The sequence below is a fragment of the Pleurodeles waltl genome, chromosome 3_1 (assembly GCF_031143425.1).
Source record: "Pleurodeles waltl isolate 20211129_DDA chromosome 3_1, aPleWal1.hap1.20221129, whole genome shotgun sequence".
Classification (NCBI taxonomy): Eukaryota; Metazoa; Chordata; class Amphibia; order Caudata; family Salamandridae; genus Pleurodeles; species Pleurodeles waltl.
This window is the reverse complement of record NC_090440.1, coordinates 708,422,441-708,435,159: the sequence shown is the minus strand read 5'-3', so window position 1 is coordinate 708,435,159 and position 12,719 is coordinate 708,422,441. Positions and strand designations below refer to the sequence as shown.

Below are 12,719 nucleotides of genomic sequence, written 5' to 3'. Positions count from 1 at the left end.
AATAGGAGCAAAATTACAGTGGTTCATTTTTTATAACTGACTTTCAAATTGTGATTTCTTTTTATTAATACCAAATTGCGCTAGTAAATTTGATGTTTTTACCTTATGTGGTTGAAGATCTTTAAGTACTGATATTTATACAGTGTAAATGCTGGTGGAATCCACAGAGTGGGGATAAGTTGAGACTGAGTATCTCAAGTGAGGTTTACATATTTACATTGTATATTTTACACTGCAGTTCAAATAGGGATCTTGTGACGCCCTGCGCTAATGTGGAGGTTATTTCAGCTTAACCACACACAGGACCCTGCACAGATCAGAGACATCTTGACAGTTGCATGCCATTTTAAATCACTTGAAAATACTGCTCCTTGCAGCACCTTTTTCAAAGAAAAGCAGACACCTAAGAATATCGTGTGTTACATTTATTGAACAAATACAAATTAGGGGCGTCTGCTCCACTATTGTACTGACAGATGCAACTCATTTGGGGACCATTCAATGTTAAGAGAAATGATGGCAAGAGGCCCATTGCCATTTGCTGGTGGTCATCAATAGTCGCTCCACAGTGAAGGGTTGGGTGTAGATAGAATTAGGTAATAACCGGAAACTGTCATAGGCAAACAACCTGAGGAGGAGTGCACCAAGGGCTTCATAAAGCGTAAGGCACCTTGTTCCCCACCCCCGCACCCTAGGGTGCAGATACGCGGAAGTCACTGAAAAAGTTTACCACCCTCCCATCCCTACATCGCTGCTCTGGAAAGTCCAATGAAGACCAAGTAACGCTTTGTGGTTCATGAGGGGCACTAGACATGTCAAATTGCCATCTCTGCAAGATCTAAAGGGAAGAGCAAGAGCCCCCCCTCCGGCTTTCTTTCCTCATTGCCACAAGACAGGCCCCATGCACGTTAGTTTAACACCAGGCTTCTCCAATGAGCAGCCCATGAACTTCTAGTAGCTCTCTATCTACCTGTACGCAGCTCTTAGGTGTACTGGTATTGGAAACTAAAATGTATGCATTTTCAGAACTAATTTGCTGATGTTTGAAGAAAAATAGTTGAATTTCCAAAATATATTTAAAGCTGATATTTGAGTGATAAATCATGTGGCAATGAGAGAACGTATTACTAATATTATTACTTTAGTGCAAGGAGCATTGCAGCTATGGCTGTTGAATGTTACCCATGTCAATTTAAAATACTGCTGCCAAACCTGCCTGGTGCACTGAGGTGAACACTGCTGGTAATCTTGCATAGGGTGGCTAAGAGTGTAATCTTGTCTGATGTGAGCACCAATACAACATGGTTATTAGTAGCCCAGGATGATTTTCACTGAATATAGGTGGCTCTCATTACAAAGAAGGCTGGAGGCCCCAGACCCCTGTTCTACACACTCTAGATATCAATTGAATATTCTCCACAATGTAGAGATGCCAGCAAGAGAAATATGAGACTAGGAGTCTGTGTAGAGTAAGGCTGATGCAAAAAGTGTATGTATTGGCTGTCAAGCTAGGATCTCCTGTGGAGATAAGAAGGAACCTCGTTCCATTTAGTCAACAGATACTGTTCCTTCTGGAGTAATACCCTACTCTGTCCAAGGATCGACGCTGTCTGTCTCCATTACAAACTTTTACAGCACAAGACAAAAAAATAGAGAAGGGCATTTAAGTCACCGTAAGTTAAATATAAGCCTGTAGACGTGTGCCAAAATGAAGACCTTTCTGCTGTCTTATTGGTGGCAGATCTGCTGATCCAAGATGCAGTAGCCACATTTGATTCATAGGCAATTTTAAGACTACCATTTTTTTCACTACGGTTTAGTATCTGGCTAGTTTACTATTTTATTCTGGACAATGAAACTACTTTGGAGGTGTTTTACATATTCAGACTTTTGAACTTTGATCATCCTACAATATTCACAAATATATTCCATTTTATAGAACTAAGGGGTAATGTTTGTGTGCACGTGGAAATAATATAGTTTTTATTTTAAATACTCTTTTGGCTGGTCCAGTTTCTCTTTCTTCAGCCTTCCTTTCTTTCGAAGAAGGCCCGCTGTTTGAGTTCCGCAATCCCATAGCTTGGAAATGGGAACGTGTGTGACAGTGCCCAGTGTTTGGAAATGTTCAGTGGGGCAGATGTGGGAGATCTGTATTAACTTACAGAGCCCTCCCCCACAACGTGTCACTGCTATGGTTGGTTCGGTGCATAACATGGTGTCTCCAAGTGATATTTGTAGACGTGATTACGAAGGGCTCCCTACTTCTGGTCTATAGTTCATCTTGGAGCATGGGTCAGTCTGAGGTGCTTCGGTGCAGCAGGGCTTTACAGCCTGTGTAACACAATCTACCTTCATCACTCCACTGCCCGCGTGCCCTCTGCTCCAAAGCTGGGTGAAGCAGTAGTCCTTTTTCAACACTTCCTTGCCGCAGATGCTGGGGCTTTACAGATGCCGGCCCCTTTTCTTGTTTCCTCTGTGAACCAGGTATTCTGGGCATCAGCGCGCTAGTCTGTGAAGTGTTTATTTGTGATTGCCTCCACTTTGCCCCATAAATTATCTGCACCCGGGATTTAGAGTCCGCAGCATTAATCCATTTTCAGCTCCTTGTCCTCTTAGTGGCAGCCACAGGACTTTACCACCATGTTTCGGTGCTTTTTGAGGATGACATTGTTGCTGTTATCATAATACAGAACGGATGTGGCACTCAGCTTGGTGGGGGCGCAGCAAGCTTTTGGGACAGTGTCCGGCTTTAGCAGGTGCACCTAGGAGAATAAAAAAAACAAGCGCTTAGACAGTAGGCTATCGCACATCAACGTATTATGGTGCCTACCTCAAATATCTAATATTTTGCGATACCAATGAAGAGACCTACGTGCTTCTCAATGCTAGTAATTTACAATATGAGTTAGTCTACTGAAAGTATCATCGTTGAAAACTCAGGGACAATTTATTAATATCTGGCGCAAGAAAGCTTGCTGCGCCAAATGGGGAGGGCATGAGAGTGCCATATCTACTAAGTTATGGGCCATTCCTGCTCTCCCTCTGCTCAGGTGCACTTGTGACTGCCTAGCGGCAACGTAGGCTCCCTTGCACCAAGGTGTAAAGGGGCCTGTTTACAGCCAGAATTGTACTTGTGCAGGAAGGTACACCTTCCTGCACAAAAACAATCCTCTGAGGCTTTTTCCTATTTCTGTGTGTGCTGCAAAATACAGCACAGGTAGAAAGAGGAAAAAAGATGGAGATATACATATTTCTCCTTGTTACGCCTCCCTTGGCAAGGTGTACCATTTTGGCTCTTTCCCAGGTCTACTAGTGCTAGTAAATTAGGGAATGCACCAAAAAATATGGGTGGATGTGTCGGAACAGCCACGCTCCACCCATGGAACGTCCTCCCAGGGCAGCCACTTGTGCTGCCTTGCTTTACTTATGATTTACTATGCCATGCAGAGCCACGTGGCGCTGCGTGGCATAATAGATCTCAAAGGGCTTGTATTGCCCTTGCATCACCTTGCGTGAAGCAAGGGCAACACAAGCCCTTGATAAATCTGGCCCTCGTGTTTTTCTTAATTGGAAACGTTATTTTTTGTCTTGTTTCCACAGTATTCCCCCATTGCCGTGCACACTTTGTCCACAGGACATTCAGGCTTCAGCTGAAAGCCTTGAATCGGAAAACAATATCAATAAATGATTAAATGGAAAGGGGTTCATGTGAGCTTACACTGTGCAGATCACACCTCGAAGCACATCATAGCTGAGTGCCAGACGTTGAACATTGTGTTATGAGAGAACCAAGTGTTAAGCCAGCTCTGGAGTCTAGGCGGTCTTGGAGCACTGGTGGGAAGTTTCATTCACCCATCATAACTGAACATTAGCATGTAGACTGAAAATACATCACTGCTAGGTCTGTGGGCGCTCCGTACCTCTATATAACATGACAGAGGACTTCCTGTCCCCATAGTAGTGCATGGGGCTTATGGCGATAGGTATTAGGTGCATCTAAGGTCCTGAGAGAGGTAAAGAGTAAGATTTTGTTTTTCTCTTAAAGGTGGTAATTTTCCTGTTTAGTCACTGACCAAGAACACGTGTGTTGTAACATTTTACGTCACTGCTTCTAAATAGCGTGTGGCATAGTCCAGCAGTATAGAATATCTATTTTTCCTTCTCTGAAGAATCCTTAACGTTGATCGGGCAGTAATATCCAGGTCAACTTACCTTTATGGTCCACCTGGGCCCTTCTATGCTAGTTGGATTACCCCATCACCCGACACACCAAGCAAGACTTTACACAATGTGTTCTCTGATCTGGCCAGGATATCCTAATCTAGCTTTCAGTCTCTTGTAGTTTTCGATCAGCCAAATGTCTCGAAAAGGGATTTTTTTACCTGCACTTTGGGCGTACTGTTTTACATGGTTGTGAGTCCCTCTATGGAACCTCAGCGCTGTGTCTGCTTTCAGATCATCGCTGTCGTGATGCAATCGTTGTAAAGTTGTGGAATTTCTACCTGTTTACTGTACATCGTACATACCTCATTAAATGGCTCCACCTCATACAAAACATGCTACAGGAGTTAATGAGTTTGCATTGGATACTCCAGTTCTCCACTGTCATGACATCTTTAGGAGTTACTTTTTACAACCCTCAGAGTTGTTCGCAGATTGAGGTATGGTAGCTCTCCCATTTTCTTGACAAAGAAGCTCCTGAGATACTTCTTGTTCTGTCTTTGACTGAAGCTACTACTTTTTAGAAATGTCATAGATTTTCTACGAGCACAAAGGGAGGTATGGTGTGCTTTTTATCTTTATACTTCTTGTTATCACTCAAGTTTAAAAAAACAACGCAAATGTATTTTTAGTCACTGCTGTTTTTAAAATTCTTTGGGCTTTTCAGCACTAGTGACACCCTCCACGTCTGCTTAGCGCCATGAAACCTCTAGGGGTGCGTGTGATCATACATTCCATGTATTTATCCCTTGGAAAAAAAGTGTAAATAAACATCCTTAGCGCCTTAAAATACGAACCGATCCATATATGGAGCCTAACGAGGCCCCATTTCCCCAAGAGCTTGTACCAGGAGCTTGACAGGAGACCTCTCTGTACCATGGCATCAGCTGGGCTTCTCCTGTATCCTGGCCTTACTGAACTAGTGCATGGAGCAACAGACCAACAAGATGCTGTGGCAGTCAGTCTCCTCCGCCCTATCTCTGAACTCTACAGTTCACTCCTAATCCTGGTGTCCACAGCTGGGCAACGTGGGCCTTCTTTACACTACAGATTAAAAGAGCCCATTGCTTGTGACGCTGTTCAACCAGTCAGAAAGGCAATCTGAGGTGCAGCGAGATGCCCCAGACTAGCTAGGCACCCAAAACCTACAATGGCTTACAGGCACATCATGTGCAGCTATCAAACTTCGCTTGGCTGACGGTGGAGAACGCGTGGTCATATCGGATTCCCACAGGTAATGCAGGGGTCTCTCTCTGCCCGCCCATCTCCTGGGTGCTGCCCCTGCACATGGTTCAGAAAAGAGGGCATTGTCCACAGACCTCACCCCCGAATGGCCAGCCCCCGGTAAAGTGAATATGAGAGTTGAAATTCTTGCCTTAATAATCAATGCTCATAAAAACTGGCTTCTTTTTCCAACTTGGGAACTTAGCATGCTTAACAGAAACTGTGTGCAAGCCTGGTCTGCCACACTCTCAGGCAGCTGGTGACAGTTATACTGAACAATACTTTTTCTCCGTCATGTCTTCCTCATGAATTCACCTCATCTCTTCTACATAGCCCCTCCCTGCAAACCTCTGTTTCTGCAGCTCTGTGTGCCTACATCCTCTCTATCTCACCTTTGTGTACCTCACCTTTCTCTCAATAAACCAAATGCACCTCCCTCAACTTAATATCTCTCTACCACTCTCATGAATTTGCCTGTTTATCACTCTCTGTGCCTACCTCACTGCCTGTCACTCCCGAGCCCTCTCTCTACCACAACTGTCTCTCTATCTTATCTCTTTCTCTGTACCCCACTGTTCTTTTCCCATACCACCTCTGTAAGTCTCTTCCATCTCCACTTCTCACACAACTTTATCTCTCTCCATGTCTCTACCAACTTACCCCTCTCAGCACTTTCACAACCTCACCACTCCCCTCATCTATCTCTTCTCTTTGTGCCTCACATCTCCCTCACTACCTCACCACTCTACCCCACCGCTCTTCCTCTCACTACCTAACTTCTCAAGTTCACTTCACCTCTCAGTCATCTCTTTCTACATATGCTCTATTTCCTTCACCTCTCTAAATCTCTTACTCCTTTCTGGCCATCTCTCTTTCTACACCTCTACCTCTTTTTCTCCATCACCGGCTCTTGTCCTTGCCCCTCACAGAAGCAAATCTCTCTCTAGACCCCTTCTCCATTTCATGTTTCGTCCTTCACCTCAACTATCTCTCACTACCTCTTTCTTTATAGATCTCTTTTCCTCACCATCTCTTTTTCTTTCTCCATCCCACAACTCTATCAACCTTACCTCTCTTTATTTCACTTATGTCTCTCAACTTCCCATTTTTGCATTGCACTACATTTCTCTTTCTACCCTTCACTCCCTTTTCCTTTCTCTTCCCCCCTACTACCTTTACCTGATCCATTTTTAGGTCGAGCATAGCAGCGCACAAGTGCTGTTTTTCCGACGTCTTGCTATCTATGTGGGCTTTTAGCCACTCGCACCTCCCGCGTTCGTGGACTTTCCTTTCAAAAATCCTTTGCTATCATTGGTAAATGCTTTACTTTTGTCCCTCCTTGGGGCAGTTTTGTTACTGCCTTGGGGACCGACCCTGTTCCATGGATAATTGCACTTTTTCCGATACGTTTGACTGCAAGCAAACTTCTTTATCCTTTTGTGTGTCTCCTTTGCGAACACGCTCATGGTGGCCTTGGCGCTTTGGATCGGCTCACTTATGTCAACTGTTGTACTTTTCATTTTTCCTTTCATTTTCAATGTGTGTGGCAAGAAAAGTCCAGTTAGGAATTCACTCTAACTCGAGCAAACGCGAGACTCGTTGCATTGGAAATGCTTGCTCTATATCGCTTCTCATTGTGACCTCTCTCTACCTTGCAATTCTTTATTTTACAACACATCTCCATATGTCTACCTCAGGCTGTTGCTGCTTTGATCTTTCTCTAATAAACTACTTTTTCTACATTACCCCTCATTCTCCCATACCTCTTGGGGTACTGTAATCCTCTGTCTCCATTCCGTTTTCTATCTCTAGCTCTCTACCTCACTCTTAAACCTTACCTAATTCTCTAACGCTCTTTCTCTACCATTCTTTCGCTACCTACATATTCCTGTTTCTACTTCTCTTTCTCTTTCCTTCTGGCTAACTCACCATTCTCTATTTACTTAACTTCTTTCCCTACTTCACATATCTTTCTACAACATCTCTATCTCCACCCCGTCTCCCTCTACTTCACACTGTTCTCTTTATGTCTCAGTCTTGCTACTGTATCCTGCCACAACCCACTTCATGTAGTCAGCAGGGTCACAGGTACCGTCTAGCCAGAGAAGGGCACACATGTAAAGAGGGGAAAAGAGACATAGCAATGCAAGAGAAATTAGAAGAACATTTTCAGATTTTAACTGTTGGAATGTTGAAAATCTTCAGAGCAGAAAATGGATTTTCACTGTTGTAGCAAGAACGGCAGTAGTGAAGGGAGATATATATGTGGTTTCTAATTTCCTGCAACTAAACCAACAATTTCAAGTGCTATATGCATGTTGTATGTTGGGTTGAAAAGAGGCCTCTGCATGATAATAGGCCTGCACCCCTGCTGTGAGTCCCCAACTGTACTGATGTCTGGATCCTTAATACAGATTTTTTTGTTGTCAGCGACAAACATGGATCATGCAAGTGCACCATGATATAGGCCTTTTTTATGAGATTGTGGTCATGTTGGACTGGGAGGGGAGCACAAACCCCTACCCTCATAGTGGGGGAAGGCCACTGCTTTCACCAGGAGTTAATCAGCACAAACGTGGTGGTGGCAGCATACCAAGTAGTGATCAGTAGGAGTGAACAGGTCCTTTCTAATCTTTATCATTGGAGTGAGGCCTATAGGCTCACTCATTTTTTAAGTTCCCCTGCTGTGTGCTTAACTTACCCTTGGCCTAAATCAGTTTGGTGTGAAGTGCTGTGCAGCGCAGAGGTGTGTGTGTTCCTGGAAAGGGTACAATACAGAGATAATGAAGTACTGAGCACTGTGTGCATGATGAATGGATGTGCTGAATGAATATGTGCCAATGAGTGGTACAGTACCTGAAGGATGTAGTGAGTATGTCCTGAATGTATGTGCACCTGTGAGTAGTACAATACACGAAGGGTGCAGTGCGTGCGTGACAAATGCATATTCTGGGTGTATGTGAGCGGTACAATACATGAAAAGTGCGTGCATGATAAATGCACATGCTATTTGTATGTGTAGTTGTATGTGTACCTGTGAATACTACAATACATGAAGGGTGTAGTCCATGCATGTTAAATGGATATGCTGGATATATGTGTGCCTATGAGTGGTACAGTGGATGAAGGAAACAGTGCTGGGCAGTGGGTGCATGCTAAGTTCAAGTGCTGGATGTATGTGTGCCTCTGAGTAGTATACTATATGGAGGATAGAGCACTGTGCAGTGCGTGCATGCCGTACAAATGCTCTGGGTGTATGTTTGTCTGTGAATGGCACAATAAACGGAGGGCCCAGGATGCCATTTTGGGAGACCCAGACCAAATGTCAAAACATGCAGAGGTGGTAGAACGGTCCCCTCTGACAGGTTTGTGTATTATTGTATTCCTGAAAGTTGGGTTGGACACACACTGAGAGGGGAGAGCAAGGCTTCCCCTGTACACTTCAAAGGGTGCTCCTTGATGAAGTGAGATGTCCGCAGGACTTGGGCACATCCCAGGAAGGAGATGGGGCTGACAAGAGGATCATAAAAGAGTACTGCTGGGGACCCTGGACGTACCTCTTGATGCACATATCTCGGTGGCTGACATCCAGGAGCAAACTCTAGTCACTCCCATGGCCTGTATTGTGTCACTATCAGCTTTGAAGGCACTCCTGCTGTGACAGACTGCTTTTCAAGAGAAATTGGGAGCAGAGAAGTGGGCACTTCAAAAGACGCAGAGCCCAAACATAAAACCTCAAAGGCTCAGACCTTAAACACATTTGGGGCCTGATTTATACTTTTTTAGCGCTGCATTTGCTTAATTTTCTGATGCAAAAGTGGCGCAAACTTACAAAATTCATTTATATTATGTAAATTTGTGCCGCTTTTGCATCAAAAAATGACGCAAATGCGGCGCTAAAAAAGTATAAATCAGGCCCTTGGCGTCTGGAAATGAACTATAAGAAAGTTGATTTGAGATCCCAAAAATTGTCATCTGCCATGTAGCCAGATGGGCTATGTGTGGAAGGGAAGCTCTTCAAGACTTCTGTCTGTGGCCAGGGCTGTGAGTCAAGGCATAGTAGTCTCCTTGCTGGGTGAGGGGACATCATCCAGGGAATCCAAGACTACCTCCCCTGGAGCACCAGTCCCTGCTTGCTTGCCAGGACCAGAGTGCCCTACGAGAAAAAGGAGAGCGCTGGAAGGAGCAAGGTCCATTGGGGTGTCCTGTCAAGTGAACTCCCTGTGCAAGAAGTGAGGAAATGGCTGCTGCAACGATCAGGTCACTGCCTGTGTGTAGGACAAAGCTGATGACCCCATATGCCAGGAGAGGTCTGCCGTGAAGTAAGCTGTGTGTTGGGCTGCACCGAGAGGGCTGGGGCATGTGCGTAGTGACGGATTGGTGACCCCGTGCACCAGGAGGGGCCACTGTGTGAAGGGCTGATATGCAGAACAGGGCATAGCCTTGTGCAGTAGTGGACAGTGACCCCATAGGCCAGGAGGGGCTGAAGTGGAAAAAGACTACTGTGAGGAAAAGGCTGTAGCCTTGTGTGGTAGCGATCAGCCAGCAGGAGCTGCAGTGAAGAATTTCACTGTGCCGACTGGGCAGGAGGACTGTGAGTTTCGGTGGCTCCTTATGTCGGAGGAGTTCATCTGGAGTACTAAGAAGCGCTACCTGTTCTGCCCCTGTGCCAGAGATGCAAGGGCGCCATGGGAGCACTTGTGCACCATCACCCAGGTGAGGGAGCCAAGACAGGGTTGTCGCAGCCACGCTCTACTGGGAGGTGAACCAAGCTCTTGGGGCATGATTCACAAAGCTGAACTAACATACTTATGTAAGTTTGCATTTTTCAGCATTCACAAAATTGCATTTTAATAATAAGTTTACAAGTGCAGAGACTTTGCAGTTGAGGTGGATAACTCCAAACACATAAAGGTAGGACTGGCCTAGTAAACTTGGTATTAAAATGCAGTTTTGTGAATACTGAAAAAGTGTAAATTTAGACAAAATTGTACATTTACCTTAATGAATCAGGCCCTTACCCTGCTGGAGGAGCTACTGAAAGCCTCTGGTCACTTCAGAAGTGTGACCAAAAGTCAGAGACTCAGCTCCCACTGAGTGCAGCCACATGTGACTAACTCATCTGAACTCAGCTGTAGCCACTGTGACCACCCGCAGAAGGGGCACATTTAGTCTTACCCTGCTGGGGTGGGTAAGACGGGTTTCAGGCCTGTTTGCCATGGGAGTACTTGCTGCTAAATTAGCACAGTAGCTCTAGAGAACCCTATTGATTTTAAGTTAGAGTCATAGTGGACTATTGAGACTGACTACTGATGAGGTATTCTCTGGATGTTACCAATAGCGAATGGGGAATAACCACAATCGCTAAAGGAGCAGAGTGAGCAAAAGAAACACTAGAGCGCCAGCCTCAGGAGAGGATTATGTAATTGTTTGTGGATGTCATATTTTTCCTTTGTGGAGTTAGCAGAAGAAATAAAGTACTTACCATAAAGGTGAGTATTTGGCTGGAAAATTATTTATTGCAGGTGCTGTGCGCATTTTGAGTTGTGAACTTGTGTTCACTCTTCTGTATGCACCTCCTCTCAAGGGAGCCTTGGACTGCTCGGACCACACTTTCCTGAGAGTCAAGTGCAGAAGGAGTATTTGGCCCAGCTGTTCAGGATCTATAGTATGTCAGGTACAGGCACATATGAAGTAAAAGGCCTTAACCCATGTTTGGGCCCAGTAATACCTGCGTGCCCCGAGGCCCACTCAAAAGGGATTCTGATGTATTTTAATGCTATGCACTAATCCACTAAGCAGCTACCAAGTCACCATTAGCATGCTTTTCCTACAGTGGGAGCAAAAATCTTGTTTGATACTGAATTCCTCGTGGAATAATGTTGTTGGGAAAAGAAATGGCTTTATTTTTTTTACATAAACCAATTCAGAATACTATACTACATCAGTATAAGGGATATTACCAGAGTATATACATTTAAGATAATTAAAAAATATCACTGTACAAAGTGTTGGTGTGTCCTTTGTGAGATTAAAGAACTTTTTTCTATGTATTTTGCCATGAGAATATGTAAGATCTAATGTAGGATATATTGTTTGGCTAGAATAAAGAAGTATTAGTATTTTGCAAATGAATGCAAATTGTTTTGCTGACACAAAAACAGCAGACCAGAGACAACCAGAGGCTATATTTTTAACAATGGTATGTTGAACATAGTTATATGTTGGGTTAGTGGAGGGGGACTCTGAAAGCATCTGTGTTAAAATTATTAGTTATACTCCAGCCCTGCTTTACCATCTTCTCAGGAGAGAGCTAGGGGTGGTCTTTTGATATGGGTGAAACTGAATCTTAAGATGGAGGTGTTGACTATTGATTCGGGCAGTCCTGCTTAGCAGGCTTTTCTTGTTAAAGACAGTTAGAGTTCTTTTTATTTGTATTTGGTTAACGTTTGTAATAATGGTTTTGCTAACTCTTTTTTTGTTCTTTTGAGGAGTTGTTTCAGTTTACCTTGAGTTTGAAGCCAATTGGGTCAGGTGCCACACATCATCCCAAATATTTGCCTTGTGGGGACGAATTAGGGGATAAGTATGAGGAGTTGGGCCATGAGGGTCTCCTTGGCAATAGAGGGAGATAGTTGAGGTATATTTTTAAGCTTTAAACTATCTTGTGGATATAATACATTTTAATAGGGTGAAGGATCTACTATACCCACTTTAAGGGGGTGAAGGCGGTGTCCATTATTGATGCCACAAAGAGCCTTTTACAGTAGTTCTCTCAAGGTGCAATGGAGAAACCACAATGGTGGAGACGCAATGGAGGGGGGGGGGCAAAATGCACTTGCCATAGAAAGGCATTTCCCTGTGCAGAAGGACAACCCCCTGCAGTATAGGTTGAAATTACCCAACACTCAAGAGATGGTCTTAGACTGGTTTGGTTTTTGAAGGACCCAAAGGTTACGCTCAGTCTCCTTCTAAAAAATATGTTGCCCGCATTTATGGGTTGACTAGTAGCGGAGAGTGGGGAAGTTTTGTAAGCCCGCTATCAGCATTTAAGTTTATGTATTAGGAGTAATTTGCTGAAACCCATTCGGTCAGCCCATGATTGTCCAGGTAGGTTCGACGAGCATTGCTCTGCTGCCAATCGCCGCCTAAGTAAAGCAATCTCTTTGTACCCTAGAGATATCAGTGAGGTCAGGGAGGCTAAGCTGTCCTATAAATATACTCTCAAGTGTAGAAAGAACTTTCTGCATAAATGGGCCTGGTAACAGAAATAA

General features: G+C 44.3%; 1 protein-coding gene across 1 annotated transcript in view; it reads right to left on the bottom strand.

Annotated features, from left to right (window-relative positions):
- Nucleotides 1-411: 411 nt before the first annotated feature.
- Nucleotides 412-12,719, bottom strand: part of LOC138284536 (bone morphogenetic protein 8A-like) — a 203,771-nt gene continuing 191,463 nt past the window's right edge. The window contains exon 7 of the mRNA XM_069223415.1: nucleotides 412-2,762. Coding sequence (XP_069079516.1) covers nucleotides 2,613-2,762 — 150 coding nt within the window. The 3' untranslated portion in view covers nucleotides 412-2,612. The remainder of the gene's footprint in view (nucleotides 2,763-12,719) is intronic.